At 54.8% G+C, this 22,681-nt stretch overlaps 2 protein-coding genes across 3 annotated transcripts in view; one reads left to right on the top strand and one right to left on the bottom strand.

Annotated features, from left to right (window-relative positions):
* The window catches only part of ACACB (acetyl-CoA carboxylase beta), a 125,820-nt gene extending 122,944 nt beyond the window's left edge, over nucleotides 1-2,876 (top strand). For both annotated transcript variants that reach the window (XM_059408634.1, XM_059408635.1), the window contains 3 exons: nucleotides 135-305; nucleotides 408-544; nucleotides 1,427-2,876. In XM_059408634.1, the coding sequence (XP_059264617.1) occupies nucleotides 135-305; nucleotides 408-544; nucleotides 1,427-1,553 (435 nt within the window). In that variant the 3' untranslated portion in view covers nucleotides 1,554-2,876. The remainder of the gene's footprint in view (nucleotides 1-134; nucleotides 306-407; nucleotides 545-1,426) is intronic.
* A 6,715-nt stretch (nucleotides 2,877-9,591) lies between these two features.
* FOXN4 (forkhead box N4) lies at nucleotides 9,592-22,231 on the bottom strand. Its single transcript, XM_059409904.1, has 9 exons — nucleotides 22,200-22,231; nucleotides 18,115-18,260; nucleotides 16,052-16,176; nucleotides 15,816-15,926; nucleotides 15,362-15,489; nucleotides 14,659-14,755; nucleotides 13,444-13,651; nucleotides 10,921-11,304; nucleotides 9,592-9,851 (listed from the first exon to the last, which is right to left on the bottom strand). The coding sequence occupies exons 1-9, from the start codon at nucleotides 22,229-22,231 to the stop codon at nucleotides 9,592-9,594; spliced, it is 1,491 nt and encodes a 496-aa protein (XP_059265887.1).
* Nucleotides 22,232-22,681: the final 450 nt, after the last annotated feature.

Genomic DNA, 22,681 nt, shown 5'->3' on the forward strand with positions numbered 1-22,681 from the left:
CCCCTGAAAGCCTCAGTTGCCTGGTCTGCAAAATGGGAATGATCAGAGAGCCATGCCTCGTGCAGGCCCTAGCCCCAGATGGCGCCCTGCATCCCCTCCCAGAGGGTTCAGGCCTGGCTGGGGCTTGTCCACAGGACATCTTGGAATGGAAGACCTCACGCACCTTTCTGTATTGGCGCCTGCGCCGCCTCCTGCTGGAGGACCAGATCAGGCAGGAGATCCTGCAGGCCAGCCCTGAGCTGAGCCACGTGCACATCCAGTCCATGCTGCGGCGCTGGTTCGTGGAGACCGAGGGGGCCGTCAAGGTGGGCCTGGGGCCTGGGGTGGAGATGGGGGGGTGGGGGGCAGAGGCTAGCCTGCTGGGCGGTGGGGGTCTCTCTCTGAGCCAGCCTCTCCCCCTCCCCCAGGCCTACATGTGGGACAATAACCAGATGGTGGTACGGTGGCTGGAACAGCACTGGCAGGCGGGGGACAGCCTGCACTCCACCATCCGCGAGAACATCAAGTGCCTAAAGCGTGACTCCGTCCTCAAGGCCATCAGAGGGTGAGTGGCCACATCACCCCCTTGCCCATCCCTTGGACTTATCGGCAAGTGCAGGGACCACAGTTTTCTTCCAGTTGCCCAACTCCAGAACGGCTGCATGGTCCCTGGGCCTTGGGCTCATGGCTGCATTCCTTGCTGGAGTCTATAGGGTAACTTGTCCAAGGTCACAGCCGTTGCGCTGTGTGTGTGTGTGTGTGTGTGTGTTTCCTTTTTTTTTTTTTTTTTAATATATAATGTATTATTTGCCCCAGGGCATAGGTTTGTGAATCATCAGGCTTAGACAATTCACAGTACTCTGTATTTCCTATTTTTAAGATTTTATTTGTTTATTTGAGAGAGAGCATGAGCAGGGGGAGGGGCACAGGGAGAAGCAGACCCCCTGCTGTGGAAGGAGACTTGATCCCAGGACCCCAGGACCATGGCTGGAGCCGAGGGCAGAAGCTTCGCCAACTGAGGTCCCCCAGGTGTCCCAACTAGAGCTCATTTGTGAGAACCCACATTCTTAACTGCTGGGTGCTAGGCTGCTACCTCCCATTTGGTATCAGCCTTTCCCAGGGATTTGCTCACCCCATTCCAGCAGGGTCCCCTGTGAGGTGGGCAGGTGATCCCGTGGGACCATTTGGGGAACAACACTGAGGTTCTGGGGAAGTCCCACAGCTAGTGACTCATGGGCTTCACCGTCCTCTGAGGTGTTCTCATCTCTCCCACTTCACGGGACTGTCACCCCCATGGTGACCACAGCACGAAGAGATTTGGGAGCTCTGGGTTGTCACCCACCCTGGAATATGACACGGCCCTGCACAGGGATTCTGGGGACTGCCCTAGGGCCCACTGACCTAAGTGGCAGGAATGACCCCAACCCTTCTCTCCCCTCCCCCGCAGCCTGGTACAGGACAATCCAGAAGTAGCCGCGGACTGTATTGTGTACATGAGCCAGCACGTCAGCCCAGCCGAGCGGGCACAAGTCATTCACCTTTTGTCCACCATGGACAGCCCAGCCTCCACCTGAACCCAGCCCACCACACTCTCTTGCAGGACCACAGGCAAGAGAAACCATGCTGACCCGCCTACCGCAGGCCTCATCAGGACCTTAGGGGTTTGCTTAAAAAAAAAAAAAAAAAATCCTGGACATTTCTTCAGGGCTACTGGCCTCCCACTCACTCCTGTCTCAATAGAAGTCTCAGGAGTGTCTCCTTCCAAACAGAAACAGCTTCCTCTCTGCTTCGGGGAAGTTTGGTCTATGTCTCTTGAGACAACACGTTTTGCTGCGTCACCAAATCAGCCTGAACCCAAACGCCCCGGTTTCCTTCTGCCTGGCGTGTGGGATCCAGGAGTTCTTGTATCAGATCATGGAATCTTTTATTTTTTTTACTCTGAGACCAATTCATGATGGAAGCATCTTCTATATTTCAGCAGAGTAACTAGGCCAAGGAAAGAAGAGCAGAGACAAGAAGAAAAAAAAAACAAACCTATTTTTGTAATGATGCTTATTTAGATGCTGTTGAGTCACCCGGAAAAGGATTTGAATGATTTTCTAAGAGATGAAATGGTTTATTATTCCCCAAGTGGCCCTTAGTGAGTCGCCAGGAATGTCTCATCGGTAGCCCATGCTCAGAGATTTTGTTTTTGAGGGAGGGACAGTAAATGGGCAGAATCATCCAGCTTCCCTGTGGCTCCTAGCCCCCTGCTCGCCCCTTCCTTCCCCCTGCACACATCCTGGTGGACAGGTGGGTCATGAGTGTCACTGCTATGATCAACACTACCCCTCCCGGAGAGGCCCTCTGCTGTCACTCTGTCACCTGGTGCCTTGATGTTGGTGGAGGGACCCGGCCCCAAGGGGTGGAGCTGTGGCCCCTGGGGCCACACTGATTTGCTCAGGGAGATCTCTGTGACAGGCCCTCCAGCTCTGGGCTTCACAGGCTGCCCCACATCAGACCTGCTGTCCTCCGGCCCCTGTCCCTGGGTTCCCCCGGTGACAGGGATGGAAGCAGTCAGCCACTCCCCTACTGTCAGGATGGGCAGTTTCCCTGAGGACCTGTTCAGAGGCTGGCGAGGATGCTCAGGGAAGCTCCCACAAGCCAGGATGCTTGAGGATGCCTGAGTTGAAAAAATACAGTTGGGCCATCAGCCAATGACAGCCCTGGCAAAGGAGATTGTCCTGGCAGCGGTGAGGAGTGGGAGAAAGATGAATGAGCTGCTGTCCCATCCGGAGGCCAACCGGGGGAGGGAGCAGACCTCTGTGCTGCCTTGGGACCTGAAGAAACGTTTCCAGGTGCAAGAGGCTCTCTTGGCTTTGGGAGGAAAGAGAAGTTGATGACTAGCTGCTACCTGGGAGGGGTGGGTGGGGGAACCCACCAGGAGATGTGTGGAATAAAGTATTTCTTAAAGGAAGCACTTTGGCCTTGACTTATTCTCGGGACCAGAACAGGCAGCCTGCCTCCCTGGGTGATTCCACTGCAGCTCACCAGCCTCCCGCCTCAGCTGACATCTTAAGGAAGCCCCCATCCGAGGAAGACAAAGCTCTGATAGGAGGTTGTATCCTGAAGGCCACAGGTAGACTTGGTCTTTTCAGCTTGACTTCAAGAAGGGGCGCCCATCGCTCTCTGCTATCTGCTGAGCCAGACCCAGTCTTGCTAGGCTTCTTGCTTTTCCAGAAACCCTTAACCTCTGCAGAGGTTGTATCATGAAACTTGAGGACACCATCCAGACCGGCCCTACTCCTCTCCCCGTGGCTAATCCAACCAACATCATCCCTCGGATCCTCATCAAGAACCTGACACCTCCCGGGCCAGGCCTGGGCTGGAGGCCAGCCACCCTCTCTATTCAGTGACTTCTCTCCCTCCCGGGGTCAGCAGATTCAGGAGCCCCTGCACCCCGACCAACCACCTGAATGAGCACCATGTCCCTGTGTGTAAGAGCTTGTCTACATCATGAATGTACGGCGCTGCCAAGCTTGGAACCCTAACTTCTGCCCCTTGGTTTGCCCTCCCCACCTAATTCCCCAGCTCCAAAAGTCAGCTGGCCTTTTAACCCAGAGTCATTTACTTTACTATGAAAAATCTCCAAACACCAAAAAGTTGAATTCTCTGCCGCAGACCCCTAATCGTCTGATACTCACAGCTATCTTTGACATTCTCTTGTGCATGTCTTTGCTTACTATCAATCTGTCTGTCCAACCCTCTCTCAATCTGCCAATCCATTTTCTTATTTGGACCCATTTCAGAGTGAACTGCAGGCATTAGCGTATCTCTCAAAATGTGTTTTTTCTTTAAATCACATCCTGAGGGTCGCCTGGGTGGCTTCGTTGGTTAAACATCTGCCTTCCATTCAGGTCATGATCTCAGGGTCCTGGGATCGAGCCCCACATCAGGCTCTCTGTTGGTAGGGAGCCTGCTTCCTCCTCTCTCTCTGCCTGCCTCTCTGCCTACTTGTGATCTCTTGCTCTGTCAAATAAATAAACAAAATCTTAAAAAAAAAAAACAATGGTGCTTCCTCCAGTCAGCTCTCCCTGACCACCTCCAGTTGGGAGCTGGTCCCTCAGCTTCTGTGCTTCTCCTGTTACATGGTACATATGTATCATGCAAAAAAAATACAAATATACATATGAAATGTGGATTTGAAAATGAAATGTATACCTAGGGATCCCCAAGTCCCTCCGACTACTGAGCAGAAGAGGGATTTTGGAAAGCAGTCTTAACAGCAGAGATGTGGTCACCCCCAGAGATGACAGGAAAGGCCACTCCCAATGATGATCTGTATCTTGTGATATTCCCACCCATGTGTAGCTCTAAGCAGCTTCGTGTCCAGGAAACACAGGCCAAGAATCTAGGATGTCTCATTTTTCATTTTTTTATTGGGGTAAGATACATAACAAAATTCACCATTTTAGCCATTCTGATGTGTACAGTTGAGTGACGTTTCATACATCTACACAGTTGAGCAACCAGCACGGCCCTCCATCTCCACAACATTCTTGTCTCAAACGGGAACTCCTTACCCCTTACACACTCCCATTGCCCCTTCCCCCCGCCCCGGCAACCGACAGCTACTTTCTGTCTCTGTCCGTGCATTTGCCAACCCTAGGTACCTCCTGTGAGTGGAATCACGCAGTATTTGTCTCTCTGTGGCTGGCTTCTTTCGCTCAGCACAAGTTCCACAAGGTTCTTCCCTGTTACTGCAGGTGTCCGAATATCCGTCTTTTGGGCTGGATAACATTCCATGGAACATATGCACTCCTGTCTTAGTTCGTTCGGGCTTCTATAACAAAATACCACAGGCTTGGGGGCTTATAAATAACAGAATTTCATAGCTTACACTTCTGGAGGCTAGAAATCCAAGATCAGGGTGACACCATGGACAGGCGAGGGACCTCTTCCGGGTCGCAAACATCTCACCGTGTACAGAAAGGGCAGGGAGCTCTCTTGGGGCCTCTTCTAAGAGCATTAGTCGCCTTCAGGAAGGTTCCACCCTCCTGATCTAAGGACCTCCCAGAGGCCCCACCTCCGGATGCCATCACTGCCGGCTTTAGGATTCCAACTAATGAATGGGAGGTATGGCCGGACACAGACTTCAGAGCACAGCGCCCACATTCTGTTCATCCAGCCAGCCATCTATCCATCCATCGATAGTTACTTGGGTTTCTTCCACCTTCTGGCTTTTGGGAATGACGCTGGCTATGAGCGTGGGAGTGCAAAGACATCTCCGAGTCCCTCCTTTCACCCCTCTGGGGGTAGCTGCCCAGACGTGGAATTGTGCACCGGATGACAATTCTCTCCATCACTTGGAGAAGACGTGGTACTGTTTTCCATAGGGGCTACACCATCCTACCTTCCCATCAACAGGGCACGAGGATTCAGTTTCTCCATATCCTCCCCAACACGTACCAGCTTTTTTGTTCATTTTTACAGTCGCCATCCTTATAGGTCAAGCCTAGAAGTAATTTGAACTCAGAAGTCATTGCACCTTTTTGCTTGCATCCCTTCAACAGGGTGGCGGGGACAGGCAGCCTTGCCCGAGTGCGCTGTTAAATTTTCGATTCCTGGGCGTCCTGCTCCCCCCGCCCACCCAGCGTCTCCTGCGCCTTCGGGCCTTCCTTCCGCCAGTTTGGGCTTCGTCCTGCTACCCTCCAACTGGAGGTGGAGGTGCTGAGACCCTGGGGATGGGAGGCCCCGCATTCATATCCAGAGGAGGGACAGTGTCAGACAACCAGCCTCGTTCAGGGGAGGGAACACCTGCTTCATCACCTCCTCTCCTCTGCCTTCGGTCTACTCCTCTGTCCCCTTCCCCAAACCTCCTGCAGCTGCCTTTCAGGAGAAAACACTCCTCGAGGCAGCCAGGGCGACGCCGTGCAAAGGGCCAGAAGCTCTGCAGACCTGCGGTCAAACCCTCAGTTTCAGCTCCACTTCAGACCAGCCAGCCGGGGCTGGATAAGGGGCCGGAGGGGAAGCAGCAGGGCTGCTGGGAGTCCCACCTCCAGCCCTGAGTGCTCCCAGGTAAGCGTGCTCTGCCTCTCTGAGCCTCAGTTTCCTCTTCTGTAAAATGGCGTGTTTGTTTCCTGAGACAGCTGGTTAGTGGCTGAAAAACAACACACACTTGTTCGCTTGCAGTTCTGGAGATCACAAGTCTGAGACGGTCTCGCTGGGCCAGAGTCAGGGTGTTGTGAAGCCTGTGGTCCTTTGGGAGGCTCAGAGGAAAAGTCTGTTTGCTTGTGTTTTCCTGTGTGGAGGGGCCCCTTTCTGTTGTCAGAGCTGGTGAGGTGTCCTCTTCAGCGCTGACACTGAACCTCCTGCCCCCTCTTTGACTTCTTAGGATTACAGGATTACAGGATCCAGGGTTACAACAGGGCTTACCTGGGTATCCAGGACCCCCTCCCTAGTTTCAGGGAAGCTGATACACAACCTTAATGCCACCTGCTCCCTTCCTCGCCCTTGCTGTAACAGAACCAAGTCACAGGGTTAGGACGTGGCCACCATCTGGAAGCCACTATTCCGCCTCCCACAGGGGATGGCACCTACTACCCGCCCCCCCCCAGGATAAATGAACTAAGCCATGTCACAGCACATGTCGCAAAGTGAGCCCCCGTCCGCGTTCACCAGCGGCGTTGGTTAGAACGTGGGCGATTTCTCCCCGAGGGAGAAGAAAAGCTGCACGATCACGATCTGAGTCTCCATTTTCTTATCTGGGAAATGGGTGAGTCTCCTGCCTCTGTGGGGGACTGAGCTGTCTGTACTCCTCAGGAGCAGCTTCCTGGGGCTTAGCTCGGTTCAGAGGGTGGCGTTCAGAGGGTGGCGAATGCCAAGCATTTTTCTCCGGAGTTGACCATCTGCAGAGAAGTTGGTCTGTGAAGCCTCATTCCTTGGGTCTCGCCTTCGTGCTTTCTCCTGGGGTCAGCTCAGCCCCCGCACAGGTGGGGCTCGGGTTGGGATTAGGGCTCTGTCTTAGAGCTTGTGACCTTAGGACCTTGGTGTTTCTGCCTTGATCCTGTACATACGTGGTGGCCCTGCTTGCCGGCAGGAAGGAGTAGCAGACAGACTCAAGTAAAGCTTCTCAGCCATCTCCTTGGGGTGACCTGGCTGCTGAGACTTCGCCCTCCACTGAGGGCGGTGGGGGTGAGGGGAGTGATGTGCTCATTGGCCAGGCTTGGGTCACAGGGTCACCTTGGAGTCAAGCCGTGGAGGGAGTCTCTCCCTGTCACCTGCCTGTTTTCCCCAGAGGTGGACCTGGTCCGCCCTTCCCTGTCATCCTTCTAATCTTCCTTTCCTGCTCATTGTCACAGGTGCATGGATCCGTCTCCCCAGGGAGTGTGCAAGCCACTCCCCAGAAGGGCTTAAGAGTTGACTCCTAATGAATGCATCCTTCTGCTGTTATCTTGGGTGGCAAGACCTTCCTTTATTCCCCAAGCCTCAGTTTCTTCATCTGCAAAATGGAAGCAATAATGAAGCCAGGTGCCTGGTAGGGTCATAAGGAGGGTTGAAGGAGTTCATTTCCAGGAGGGTGTGGTGCTGAAAAGCGTGCATTTGTTCCCACCTTATTACCTCCTGTGACCCCAGAAATGCACCAGAGGCGGCGCCATGGAGCTCTGACTCTGGAGTTTGGCACTCAGGGCCTCAGTCCTGCCTCCTTGGTTGGTCCGAGCCTCTTTTTTCTGAGCAATAAATGGGGTTTGTGTCCCTGCCTGAGGGATACCTGTTAAGAGCCTGGCACTGAGGGCTGGTGAATGGTGGCTGTGCTGATTTTCCCGATAATGACAATCTCCAAGGGGAACCTGGGCCAAGGGGAACCTGGCATCAGATCCCTGGGCATCATCCCTGATGTTGCCTCTCTGGGCCTCAGTTTCCCCGCACCCCCCCCCCGTCTGTAAATGGGACCTCAGCTGTGAGTGGTGAGTGACAAACAGGGCTTTTGTCCTTCACCTCCGCCACGCCTCCCTCTGAGCCACAGAGCTGCCGTTCAGCCTGTTTTGACAAAAGACAGTTATTCAACGCTACTCTGAGAGTCTTGGCATCACCTGAACATGGGGTCTTCATTGGCAACAACTCAAACATCGTAACTTGTCGGGGGCCACATCCCGCAAAGCCACTGAGCAGTCCTGCTCAGATGGCCAGCACCAGGCTGTGTCTAAAGGTGAAGGCTGCTTGGCAGAAAGTTCCAGAACTAGGTAGCAAGTACTTCAAGATGGTCCTTTAAGACAAGCCCCAGCCTTGAGCCCTCCAGGTGGCTGTCTGATGAAGAGTCTGGTCCTCGGGTTTGGGGATGCCCAGACACAGCTGGACATCCAGCTGGTCAAGAGGGGACAGTGGTCCGAACCACCACTGCACTTCTCGGCATCAATGGGGCTGGAGGGTCCTTCTCTTTTACCTTCTCTTTCCCCAGACCCGCTCTCCTGTCCCTCCCACCCACCGTCTGCAGAATCCACCACTTGTGAAATCAGTAATTGATAATGAGAGAAAAAAGAAAGAAAGAAAGAAAACCACATAAAAACAGCCATACGGCAAGGACGAGGCAAGCAGGTGCCAATAAACACACCGCCTGGCAGCTCCGTCAGCCCTCTCACCACGCGGGGCAAGCTTTACATCGTCCCCTTTGCTTTTTTTCCCATCAGTGTCTTAAATCCCAGCACGAATGGCCCCCGCCATCCTTCCCATTCCCACCCTGGTCTCCCCTTCGGAAGCCCCCAAGCCTGGAGTGAGGTACACTCCTGTCTTCTTGGGCGCATGTGGGAAGAAATCTGGATCATGACTAAGCAGTCAGAAACGTCTCTGGTCTCTGATTTAGAAAAAGAGAATGTCCCGTAGTATCCCAAGAGCTTTTTGTTCTAAAAAACCAGCCCAAGGCTCTAAGAGCCTGTTGGCGCCATGATCCTCTGGAGAAATTTAGGAGGAAGGGTTGCCGGGAGGCAGGCAGGGACCGGGGACTCTCATTCCAGGGCCAGTTCCAATCGATGCTGCAGAGGAGCTCCAATAAATATAAATAAAGGTACATGGGGGCCCAGGGCCCAGCATGGCGCAGGATCTGTTGTGTGCAATGGCCTGCAGGAAAAGTAGGGCTGGAGGGTGGGGGGCGCACGCCCATCCTGGAGTTCAGCCCGGGCTGGCAGAGGGGAGCTGCCGGTTCTGCCGGTTCTGCTTCTGGCCTCGGGGCCTCATCTCTGGAGGCCCGAGTGGATGCTTAGCCCCAGAAGAATGATTTCAAGGGCCTCCCCGCTGGAGAGTTCCCATGGCGTACCAATGCGTCCCATCTCAAAGTCAGGCTGCAGGTCCTCTCAGGAGCCCGGCAGGGGTGCAGGCTCCAGAATTTCATTCTCAGATGTCACTCTCTGGGAGGAGCGTTGCGGGGGGGAGGTCGTTGAGGTCAGGGGAAGCTGGTGTGCCTGTCCATTCTCCTCTGTCCTTCTGACCTGGGGTGGGGGGAGTTGCCCAGAAGGCCTCCTGTGCGGGAGTGAGAGGGCCAGGGGCGCCAACAGGTGGAAGAGGCCTCACTTCCCGGTACACCAGGCTCCGGGGAGCTCTCTGCCAGGGGCTGGGGTGGGAGCAGACAAGGCCATCACCTCAAAGCAGGGCTATGGGCTTGTTCCCTGGGGCGCCCAGGTACTGGGAGGAGGAGGTGGTGGCTGACGCCGTCACGCTGTCTGGGGTCGAGTACGAGGCATAGAGACCTGTCACCTGCAAGTCTGGGAAGGACTGGTCACTCCCGCCGGAGACGGGGGTCAGGCCTGAAGCCCCCAGCTCACAGCCAAGGGAAGAGTCTCCGAAGGCCCCCAGGGTGTCCAGGCTGAAGCCCCCATCCTTCATCTCCTCCCAGAGGTTCCCTTTCAAAGACAAAGGCATTTGGGTGAGCTGGCTTCAGGACAGATGGACCTGAGTTCAAGTCCTGTCTCAAGGAATAGGCAAAGACCGTGTGTAGGGTTCAAAGTCAGGGATTGCAGGGGAGGAGGCATGGAGAAGCCAAGTTCTAGTCCCAGCCCTCCCCCTTCCCACTGGGCATCCCAGGGAGTGTTGCTTTTCAGCCTCAGGCTCCTTGGGATGAGTGGAGACAATCAGAGACTCCATCCAACCCCCCCACCCCTGTTATTTTCCCAAGGTTTCAACAGGGGAATGTGTAGAAACATGGACTCTCTCTCAGGGTTCCCACCATGGCCCAGCCTGGGGACAAAACAACAATTTCCCTACATAATAATCCAGGGGGTCAGGCAGAGAGAGCAGAATATACCCTTTCACAGCTGTAAGTAACACCCTTACTAGCTAACTCACACACTTGCTAACCAGTCCATTCCCTCTCTCGACAGAGAACTCCCAGAGGGAGGGGCAGGGAGGAGTCCTCGGCCCTTGGCTGGCGCACGGTAGGAGCGCCCGTGTCACGAACAGATAAATCATAAGACACTTCCCTTGTCCGTGTAGGCATTCGATCATCTCCTATGTGCCAAGCACAACCGAGGGGCAGGCAGTGGGTCAGAGCGTGACCTGGCCTATGGCTGGCACACGCACACTGAAGCGGTTACTGAGTAAAAGCTGGAGGTTGGACAGCCCTGAGTGGAGGTACTGCTCTGCCCCTTACTAGCCGGGTGACCGTCAGGCCAGCAACCTCACTTCTCTGTCTCATCTTCTCAGCAGCAGAATGGGGACAGGAAATGGCAGTGGCCTGCCAGGACCATTGCGTGGTGGGACTGGGGTGATGGCTAAGGCATACAGTAAGCACTCAGGAAATGCTTGCTGTAATTCACCAGCAGGAGGCACTTGGGAAATACTTGTCCAAGGAATGAGCTGAGGGGTAAATGCAGATGGACCTCCACTTGCCTGCCCCCATCTTTCTGGCCCTGCAGCTTCTGCCACCCCCACCATCCCCTTCTGTCTCGCCCTACCCCGTTCCTGTAGCCTCACCCTGCAGAGCGAAGTCCATGATGCTGGGGTCCAGGGCGTCCACCTCGGTGCTCATGTCGGTGCTGATGTTGATGAAGTCCACAGGGGCCCTTCCCAGGGCAGGATGGGGCAGGGGACTGGGGCTCAGGTCTGGCAGGGCATGCAGGGGCGGGGTCTGTGCTGGGGCTGGAGAATCTGGGGCCAGATGTGCCTGGGGCTGGACCTGGTGGTGCAGGGGGACTGATTGCAAGGACAGGGTCACCAGGGGCTGGGGTGGGAGCTGGGAGACAGCCAGGCAGCGGTGGGCCATGGCCACCGTGGCGGCGTGAGTCAGCACAGTGGTCTCGGGGTTGCCAGGCCGTCTGCAGTTTTCTGGTCGGTCCGAAATCAGTTTGTCCAGCTCCTCTGCAGGCAAGGGAGAGGTCCCTCAGCAGCCGGCCTGTAGTTCCCAGGCCCCCCCGTTAGCATGTCTGTAACCTAGCAATTCCCTTGGATTCTCTGAACCTCGGTCTCTTCCTCTATGAGAGGGCACTGTGCACTCTGCACAGTGCTGTTGGGGAAATGTCATGAAATCACAGATTGCATAGGGTCTGTGAGGAATGAGGGAGCCTCACATGACAATGGTAGGTCCTCTCTTTGGGACAGTGCTTTAGCTCAAGGACGTCCCTGAAGCTAACAGCTCTGCAAGAGGAGGCAAGGCAGAGAGGACAGGTCCCACGACACTGGGACAAAATGTATGAACACACAAGGGGTCCTAGCCGCTCCCTGCTACTAAAGAGACATTAGGTGTTACTGTGGGTTGAAAATCGGATCCTCCTTAATGCTCTTGGTTATAAACAAGAGAGATGATTACTCTGAAATTATATCTGGTTGGTGGCTTGAGTCTCCTTGAATGTTACACTAGTTTGACACTGGACCACTAGGGTTCCGGGACCTATCTAAGATGGCACACGTTTTAGAAAAGAGGACACTTATGGGTGCCGGGGTGGCTCAGTTGATTAAGCGTCTGCCTTTGGCTCAGGTCATGATCCCAGGGTCCTGGGATCAAACCCCTGTGTCAGGCTCCTTACCCCACTAAGGGGCTATGGGATCACACCATGGTCCCCTTTTCCTCACTTTTTCGAATTATTCATCTCAGAGCTACACCCCCCTCCTCCTTCATACCCAAATCTCAAGCTTGATGATCCCCACAGAATCAGGCTAAATATTCCTGAGGCTGGGTGGGATTAACCTTCCATTGGACATTTTCCAATGGATGTCACTTCTATGTCCCTCCCTGTCACATCTCTTAATTAACAAAAAAAAGCAGATGCAACATTTTTTGCTAATGTAAAAATACTTCATGCAGAGGGTTGAAGATTCGGAAAATACAGGAACATGTGAAGAATATCTTTTAGTCTTTCTGCATGTGTATGTGTGTGTCCATACACATAAATCCACACATATATAAATGAGTGGCTACACACACACATTTAAATATATGTGCATTTACTATATATTTAAAAATATGATTAGGCTGTGTTATATTGTCTTTTTTCACTTTTTGCATTGGGGTATATTTTTCTATTCCAAAAATATTCTTTTTTTTTTTTTAAGATTTTATTTATTTATTTGACAGAAGGAGATCGCAAGTAGACAGAGAGGCAAGGAGAGAGAAGGGGGAAAGCAGGCTCCCTGCTGAGCAGAGAGCCCAATGCAGAGCTCGATCCCAGGACTCTGGGATCATGACCTAAGCCGAAGGCAGAGGATTAACCGACTGAGCCACCCAGGCGCCCCTCAAAAATATTCTTGCAGCTCACCCTTACATTATATCTATTTAACTAATTGCCTATCTAAATTACTTTCAATTTTTACTAGTAGAAATAATTTTGTGGGCCTCCTAGGTGGCTCAGTGGATTAAGCTCAGGTCATGATCCCAAGGGTCCTGGGATTGAGCCCCTTGTCAGGTTCCTTGCTCTGCAGAGAGTCTGCTTCTCCCTCTGCCCCTCCCCGCTGCTCAAGCTCTCCCTCTCTCTTCTATGTGCTCTCTCTCTTTCAAATCTTTAAAATAACTTTGTCTGTAAACTTTTTGTTGGAATTTTTGATATCCTCAGCATACATTACCAGAAGTAAAATAACTGGACCAAAAACGTAGGGAAGAGTTTGCAGGGTTTTTATATATTATTTTGACGTGGAAATGTCTCACCCATCCTATTATGAAGGTGCCTGTTTCTCCACATCTTAGCCCACACTGGGTGTTACTATTTTATTATTTTATTATTTTGAAACAAGGTGCCAAGGCAGTAGGCAATGTAAGAAAGTGATGTCCTCCCATGGTTGCTTAGTTTGGCATTTCTCTGTGAGAAACTAGGGGCTGCGTTAGGAGACTGAACAGCTTTCCACAGGCCTCTGACCAGACCCTTCCGTGGACTTGCCCCAGGGGAGGCATGTTTCCCAGGAGGAAAGGAGGAAAGTCCACCAGGCACCCGTGTCCCCACCAGCAAGGCCGGGACCTATGGGCAGGGATACGTGTTGCGGGTGGCCGTGGGGGTGTCTAGGCCTCACCGGGGTTGGCCATGCTCCGGTGGATGGCAGCAAGGTCCTTCCTCTTCCACTTGTACATCTCCTCCTCCATCTTGTCGATGCGGGCCAGGTTCAGGGCCCACAGGCAGCCTTTGCGCGAGGAGCCACTCATCTTGTTCTCTACCTTCTCGAAGCACTTGTTCAGGGACAGGTTGTGTCTCACGGAGTTTTTCCAGCCATCGGGAGCTGTCTGTGGGGACAGATGAACGCACAGGAGATGCCCTCAGAGACCTTCTTGTAAGCCCTTCCTCTCCAGGGGCATCTCAGACACAGGCCTCAAGGGGCAAGGCATGGCAGTGGTGGGGTGAAGTGAGTCTGATGCCTGGCCTTAAGTTGGGAAGGCAAGAGAGACTGTGGGGACTGTGGCTCACCAGGAGGGCCACGCCCTTTTAAAGGGGCAGCTGCATATCAGCTCCAGCCAACAGTTACTATGTGAGAACAAGCCCAGGGATGCTGAATTGTCCCCTCCTTCTCTCCTCCTTAGGAAGCAAGCGAGAGAGAGGATGCCATCACGCGGATAATTGACCGAGTATATTCAGTCATGTTTCAATGCTCATACTTAATTGTTAGGTAATCAGATACTACAGTGCAGCTCACATTCTAGCCCCTGTCCCCTGCACTCTCACACACCACTGTCTGCAATATTTCTGCGAAGGACACTGTCCAAGTCAGGGACCCTGCAGCTTGGTACCCTCTGACCTCCTTCCCTCCTTATTTCCCTTTGATGCCAACAAAAATAATGTTCGTGATGGCCAGTCACACGCCAGGAGCTGCCACGGCCCTTTACCCACAGAGTCCTCGCTCCCCTGGCCAGCTGGCTGTCATTCTCCCCATCCTACATAGGAGCAAACCAAGGCTCGGAGAAGCAATGGCTCTTGCCACATCTGTGTTCTGCATTAGGGTGTTTTGGGGAGTCTGTGTGGAGTCACTAAGCTGACCCCGCCATCTTCTGCTCTCCCCCACTCCAGGATGCCCGGTGAACTCCATCTCTGGGCAGAGTCCAACTCTAATGCCCCCTCTTCCTTCTGGGCTTCTTTGGCCATGCCTATGTGAATGCACAGGTGTCTACGGCCATCACTAGGGACCTAAGACAGTGACCCATTTTAGTCTGGGGCCAGTCCCGGGTTCTGGCGGTGTGAGGGAGATGCCAGAGCAGCTGGCCTCTTAACACCCCTACACCCCACTGGGACTCCTCACCTTGAAGTAGGGGAAGTGCTCCTTCATGAAGCTGTAGATCTCACTCACGGGCAGGCTGCCTGTCTTGCTGTTCTTCAAGGCCATGGCGATCAGACAGCTGGAGGCGAAGGGTGGGGCAGGCCAGGATTAAAGGGGTCTCAGGCTGACAGCCCAAGGTCCCCTCTGCCAGGAAGTCTGACCTGCTTGATCTCACCAGTACCAGCCCTTCCATACTCAAATGGTGTTAGCTCTGGTACCATTCCATGGCCCTAGGTCTTGCCCACCCCTTGCCCTTCTCCTTGACCCTGAGCTCAGACAGTGGCACCAGTCTGAGAAAACTCTTTTCCTCTCTTTATTCCTTCCCCATAGTGAATGTCTGTGGGCCTTTAGACTTAACTAGGCTGCTTACCACCCACCCCCCACTCTTGCAGGGCACACAATATTATTTTGATGGCTTTTTACATCACAGGGAATCAAGGCTCAGAGAGGACAAGCTGCTTCCCCAAGGCCGCATGGTTTGGGAATGACAGAACGGAGCATCGGGCTCTGGGTCTGGAGTGGGTTCTCCACCCTGGGAGCTGATCCTTCCTTGAGCACGTCCCTTCTGGGGGCTCCCCACTTGCCAAAAGCTCCCCCCACCTTGCAAGTCTGAGCTGTCCTAAAGGCAGCCTGGCCTGTCTCCTCCCCTAGCCCCCCCACAGCCGCGGCCCATCCCGGACCTCACCTGTATGAGTAGATGGGCTTGGGGTAGTGTTTGGGGTGCAGTTCCTGAGATGAATGGACAGCCATGCGGGGCTGGGAGTACGGAGACCGTGCTCCAAATGGGGAGCCATACAGGCTCACAGGAGGGCACTTCCCACAGCCAGAGCAGGGAAGCGTGGCAGAGAGAGAAGGTAAGAAAGGACATAAGCCACTCACAGGAACCCTACCCCACCCCAGGCTTGCTTTTTAGGAGATGTTATTTAGTAAGCTGTGAAGTCACCAGCCCCAGGAGACAATCCTGTCTCTCTCTGCTCCCTGCGGGGGTTTTCGGGAACCCAGTGAATGACTCTGTGGGCATGGCGAAAGCTATCTCTGTGTTGCAGGAGAGTAAACTGAGGCTCAGAGAGGTTCCTGGCCAGCCCAATGCAGGGAGGTGTGTCTCTGAGTCTAGGACCCTCCCCCCAGCCCCCGGGTACCTGCTGCGGGCCTGCGGGGAGCGGTAACTGTGTCTGGGGGGTGGACGAGTATAGCTGTGGCGAGTCCTGCAGGCCAGATGAGGGCTGGCCCCCCACAGGGATCTGGCTCACCTGCAGGGGCCACAAGAAGAGATAGAGGGGGTTAGGGTGAGGGTGGATCAGCCCCGCCCTGGAGGACACCCCCCCCCCCACCGCCGCCACCGCTCGAGCTCCCTGACCCCCGTGGTGATGCTTACAGTGGCTCCGTGACTGGCAATGGGGCCCAGGCCAAGCATGCCTGGGGGGGCCACGCCAGCCGGGCCATGGAGCAGGGCACCTGTGGTAGCTCCCACTTGCAGGTCAGCCGCCCTGGCCAAGGCACCTGCAAAAGGGAAGCACGGAGAGGCTGCTGGGCCAGAGGAATGGGGTCTGCGGGCAGAATGGCTCCATCCCTGGACACCGCCAGAGGACAGAGCCTTCACCCACACCCTTGGGACCAGGTGCATGGCAGGTGCTTGGTAAATCACCACTCAGAGTGCAGTGCTGAGCAGTGGATTCCTACCAGCTGTGTGATCTGGGGCCTGCCTCAGTTTCCCCATCTGTACAGGGGAGCTCCCAAGATCACCTACATATGAAGTTGTTGTGGGGGTTTAAGGGAGGTCATGTCTATACAGGGCTTATCACGTTGCTGGCTGCATGACCACATCTCGGTAAATAGGAGTCAGTAACTAATAATAACAATGATGTCATTAGTATCCCGGTTCTCGTCCATCGTGAAGCCCAAACATCAATTCATTGTTCAGCTCTCCTCCTCAGAATCGTATCTTGGTTCCCAGGGCCACCAGGCTTCGCTCTGAATGCCTTTGTGCCTCCTCTACCCTCTGCCAAGCCCTGCCCCTGAGCTAGTGGATGTCCTCACACCTGCACTCCAGCCACCCGGTCCTGGGCCTGGGCAAGACACTGTTCATCTATCACAGATCCTCACCACCATTCTGCTTTAGGGCTACCTTCTAGATTAAACCAAGTTGACCTATAAGATGATCCTGCCCTGCGGCCACCTCTTCCAGGAAGCCTTTGGGGTTCCTCGGCTCTCTTCTGAGTCCTGGCCACCACCTGGGCTCATCCGTGGTGCCTTTGGTCTGTCTGCCTCTCTCGGACCAGACCCTCAGCTCCCTGAGAACTAGGACCACATCTTGTATGACTCATAGAGACAGGAGCGTGGGAGGGGTGCAGCCGCCCAGGGAAGAAGGGACAGGCTTCCTTCTTTCATGCTTCCCATCTCTTGCATGCCATATAACACCTACTATAACTCCAAGGTACTTTTGGCATTGAATCTTTTCAACACTCCAGGAGGGCAGTTCTGCTATCCTTTTGTTGCAGATAAGAAAATAGGTCAGAGGGGAAAGTAGTTGCCCAAGGTTATGGATCTGGAGGTTCTAGATGAGGGTTTGGTAAACCCTGATCCAGCAAAGCCAGATCCAGCCTGTGCCATGTTTTTGTAAATAAAGTTTTATTGGTACATAGCTATGCCCGTTCATTTACATTGTCTGGGGCTGGGCTTGTACTAAAGGGACCCTATGGCCTACGGAGTCTAGATATTGACTACACGGCCTTTACAGAAAGAGTTTGCAGACCCCTGCTACAGACGTTTTGGCCAAGAACAATTTGTTCAATGAAATAAATTTTCCTAGACCCTAATTTGTCAACTATTGGCACTTTTAATGTACCTTGATGATTGTTTTCAACACTTCTTATGCCACTATTTTGTCCACTTGCTATCACAGCAACTAGCTGACATTTATTGAGCACCTACTGTGTGCCAGGACCGTCAGCACCTTCCAATGTATCCTCTCTCTAAAGATCGGGGTTCTGTAGGCTTCTTCAGTAAGGGGCCAGATAGCAAATATTTGAGGCTTTGCCAGCTGTATGGTTTCTGTCTTTGGGTTTTTTACAACCGTTGAAGAATGCAAAACCATTCTGAACACAAGGGCAATACAAAAAATGGGCTGCAGGTTGCAGGCTGCCTTTGGCCTGCAGGCTGTAGTTTGCCAACTGCTTCAGCTGTTCACAAGCCGGGAAGGGGCAGAGAAGGGGCTGTCTTCATTCATCACTGAACCCTGGCACATGCTGGTGAGCACACGAATACCCCCCATCCCTCCAAAGAAGGTGTCATCAGGCATGTTTTGCAAATGCAGTAAGAGGCACAGAGAGTGAGAGACTGTCATAGTCACCCAGCTGCTGGGGGGCAGTGCTGGGCGGCGCCCCTCCCCCCCCACCCCTGCGCCACGCTTCTCCCCACCCCCACCCCCCTTGCGCCTACCTGGGTGTGGGGGCAGCGCACCGGGGCCACCCAGGTCCATGCGGCCACTCGCCATCTGCTGCAGCCGTGGCACATCCACCGCTGTGAGCCATGACAGGGACTGCAGGTCCCCGGGAAGGTCATCATCACTGCAGGTAGCCAGGAGCCTACAGGGAGGGGCAGGAGCTCGGGCGGGGCGGGGAGCTCAGGTCGGCTCCTGGCCATGTAGGGAGGCGCCCCTCCACCTCTGGAATCATCCCTGGCCCCTCACCCCCCTGAGCCACCCTCATGTGTCCATCCCCTGGGCTAGGCGTGGTCCCTGGATCCCCACTTTGGCAGCCAGATCCCACATCCTCAAATCATGCCTGTGTTTACTGTATCTTACCTTAGTCCCTACCTAGCCCCCAAATAATAAACACTAATGTTTGTTGAACACATACTATGTGCCAGACACCATATCAAATCCTTCATGCGTGGTAAGTCATTGAACACTCTTCACCCCATGAAGCAAACGGTAGTGGTAGTATCCCCATTTTACAGATGGGGAAACTGAGGTGAGGAGCTCGGTGTTCAATAGGCACAGGCCTTTTCAATCCTGTTCAATCCCTGCAGCAGCCCTGAGAGGTCGGATACGCCCACAGGTCCCTCTTGCATTTGGGGAAACTGAGGCTTAGAGCGCTGAGTCGCTTGCCCAAAGCTACACGTAACAGGAAGTGGTGGGGCTGGGACCCAGGCAGCCAGGCCTGAAGCCCAAACTCTTCACCCTGCCCCCAGCAGCCCCTGGAGAACCCCGTAGGACCCACATCCACCACCCCTCTACAGATTCTCCACAGAAAGAGAAAGGCTACCCACTGGGAATGGCAGGCAGGTCCCCCCAGTGTGGGGTAAACAGGCCTCCCCAGCACTCCTAAAGTCATGCTTGCCACACGGCTCCAAGGGCCCTGGGCTCCCATGGCAGTGTCTTGTCCACGGGATAAGGTGGCTGCAAACTGGCCCAGAGCCCACACCCGACCCACCAGGCCACCAGGCCAGGGCCCTTTTGGTGTGTGGCCCAGAGGTCCCCAGTCCACATTCTGAGAGCCACGGTTTAAGAATAAGTCTCAGGGCTTCCTAGGAAGGGAGGAGAGAGAAAGCAGCGCAGCCTCCAGCCTTGTCCCGTGTGGGGCCGGGACCCACCATGGGGCATCCGTCTCAGCCCCCCAGGGCCGCCCTCCAGCTGGGGGCTCTCCCCCTGCCGCCCCGCTGTCCCTCGCCTTTTCTCTCCCCACTCCTTCCCACCTCGCCCGTGCTCGCTCTCTCTCCTTCTGTTTTAGGGCCACAATTAGCGTTGCCATGGCCACAACTGCTCCTTGGTGCGGGGCCTGGGCCCTCAGCCCACCAGGCTGGCATCAGGTGACCATCAGGCTGCCCCAGCCATTGGCTGCCTTGTAGGAAAACAGGGCCTGGAAACGATTTGAAAACCCGGCCGGCCGTGTCAGCAGCAGCAGTTGGCCTGGCTGCTGTCCCCCGGCGGCCCATTGTGCGACAAACGACTGTTGCCCCCGTGGCACGTGGCCCCCATTGTCCTAAGGTATCTGTGCCATTGTCGTTGTGGCCCCCCTCCCCACCCCCGGCTGCCACTCCTGCAGCCTGCTCGTAACTCATCTGGCGAGGGACAGCCACAGCCCAGGCCTAGGCGATGCCATCTGTCCCCTCAGGCCCGTGGAGACCATGGGGTGAGACTGAGGGGCAGGGCCTGGTGTGCCGCCCACCGCATGCATGGGGGCGTCTGGCCAGTCCCCCCCACCCCAGGACTGGCCAACCTCCCAGAGTCTGGTGTTGCGAGCCCTGCTCCTGCTCCCTTACCTACTGTAGCTCCCCATTGCCCCTGCAGCTCTCTCTGGTTCTGGGGCAGCAGGAAGGAATGGAGGTGAGCTGCTGCTGGCAGGTTTCTGAAGCCAGAGCCCCCCGCCTAGTGGTATTGGTTGGGGGGGGGCTTGTAAACAAACTGGCTTTCTGGGTGCAAGCAGGGTCTCTGCCGGTTGGTGACTGACAGATCGTCCTCAGAGTGGTTAAGAGCTCAGGCTCTGGCTTCCAATCCTAGTCTTCACTTACCTGTGTACCAGGGCCACTGACTTATTCTCTGTGAGCCTCAGTTTTTATCTGTAAAATAGGGCTAATAACACTTCCTTTCTCCTAGGGTGTCAGGAGGATTCAGCAGCGATCACACGGAAAGCCCTTAGAACAGTGTCTGACTCGGCTGCGATCAAGATTCATTCATACCAGTATTAATGTTACTATCAGCCAGGTCCCTAGAGAACTGGAAGTCTGTGGAAGCTTTGGGCTCTGTGGTCTCAAGGACCCGCCTCTGTTGCTGCAACCACCAGCGGCTCCCGTGTATTGAGCACTGCCTCTATGCTCTCTCCCCATTCTGCAGACAGAGAAACTGAGACTCCCAAGCAGTCACTTAAATGCCTAAGAGCCTGTTTCCCCAGGAGGGAGGATTGCAGAAGGTTAACAATGCTGCTGAGCTCGTGGTGGGGGAGGGTGCGGAGTAAATGGTGCTATTCTGACTGTGCTTTTATGGGGTTTTTTGGTCCTGCTGTTTGTGTGCCCCACCCCGGCTCCCCGACCCCGGCTCCCCATTCCTTCAGCATCACCCACACCCACACACACAAACCTATGAGAAGCACAAGCAGCCTCCTGCGGCCACCCAGTGTCTGTTCCAGCCACCCTCCCCACCCTGGGACCCTCGAGCATGGTCCCACTGCCATGCCTTAGCAATTCCCCCTGCAAGGAGTGCTGCTCTTTTGCTTCCTTCCCCCACCCCCCTTCAAAACGGTGCCCATCCCTGGAGGCTCACTGCACATTGTCTTCTGGCCTCTTACTGTGTGGAAGCGCCTTCAGACATCATCTCATCTCACCACACATTTGATCCATGGGGAAACTGAGGTTAGAAGGGAAACATTTTGCTTCTGATTCATAGTCCAGAAAAAGACCAGGGCTAGGGCTCCGGGCTGTCTGTGCGGGCTCATTCCAGCCCAAGAGTGACTTGTCATCCAGGAAGTCTTGGCCATCCCGACCCCAAGCTCAGGGACCCCTCTGCATCCTGGCTGCTCCCTGCACCTTGCCAGGGCCAGTAAGTTTGTGCTGCTGTCTCTCTGTCCCCTACTGCCACTGTCGGATCACTGAGGGCTTAAATGCCTTCTTGGCTGGTTGAAATAAGCTGACCCCCAGGCCACCAACCCAAAGAATGGTGCGACAGTGGCTCTCATGTCCAGAACTTCTAACACCCACAGAGCTAGCCTCTGCCTCCCTGACTCCTTGCAACAGCCTCCAACAGGGATGGGGAGCAGGCAGCCCCACTGTACAGATGGGGAAACTGAAGCCACCCAAGACTTGAACCCAGGTCTGTCTTGCTCCATCAGAGGGCCCCTGGGGGTGATGCTCCCCTGCCCCCCATGAACTTGGGGCTCACGAGTGGGGCTGTGGATACCAGCATTGCCCAGGACTTGATTCAAATGCAGAGTTCAAGACCCAGCCCAGAGCCTGGGGTCCCACCCATGAGCTGTGGAAGCCACATTTGGCACCTACCAGCAAAGCTCCGGGGGAAGGACAGCTCCAGGGTGGTGTGACAGGACCTTGGGAGGGCACAGTGCAAGCTTTGACTAGACAAATCTGGGTTCAAGTCCTGGTGACCCCTAGCTGTGAGACCTCAGACAAGCCACTTCTGGTCCCTGCGTCTCCATTTTCTCATCTGGAAAATGGGAGTATAACTGTCTCTGTCTCCTTGGGTGGTTTCGAGGAGCCCACAGGCCAGTGTGTATTCCACCTTGAACCCAGGCCTGGTCCCCATTCTCCCTTTGGGATTGGTGGCCAGGCCCCGTGCCCCCTGCTGGGCCTCCCTCCTGCCCGTGCCTAACACTGGCATCTCCCATCCCCGCCTGTCTCCTGCCATGGACATGGACACCCTGAAGCTCTGTGGTGGGGGTCCGCTGGCCCTGAAGCCTGGCTCACTTCCCTCATCCCCCATATTCAGGTCTCTTCCCCGTGCGCCCCAGGAACCGGGAGGCAGTGTGCCAGGCCCTAAATAGGTCCCGTCCCCATTGCCAGGCCCAGGTCCTTACCCATCTGTCTCCTCCACTCCCTGCAGAGGCATGTCAGCCCTCTGTCCACAGTGCTGGTGCTGTGTGAAGCACCTGCCACCTGTCCCTCACCAAGGCCTAGAGTTCCCTCGTTAAAGATGCCCTGGTGAGCCCTATTCCTACTCTCTTCTAGCACTTCCTTGCAAATGGCATAAACCACAGGGTCATCAGCTGGTGTCACCTGAGAAAGACTTCTTGGTTTGAGAACCACTCTGTCTTCCCAGCCAGAGGCCCTCGGACAGGCGTGTAATCTCCAGCCTCAGCTGTCCCACCTGTAAGATGGGTCAAGGGGTAATGCCAGCACCAATTCCTTGTACCCATCCCCAGAGCTGGGGTGATGGTGTATAGCGGACATGGTTTTTGTGAGACATGCGCCATCAGCGAGTGTCTGGGATTCCTCCCTGGGGGATGTGTATGTGTGACCTTCTACCAGTCCCCTGAGTGGGTTTCCCCTCTACTGGGAG

This window comes from Mustela nigripes, chromosome 8 (genome assembly GCF_022355385.1).
Source record: "Mustela nigripes isolate SB6536 chromosome 8, MUSNIG.SB6536, whole genome shotgun sequence".
NCBI classification, from domain to species: domain Eukaryota; kingdom Metazoa; phylum Chordata; class Mammalia; order Carnivora; family Mustelidae; genus Mustela; species Mustela nigripes.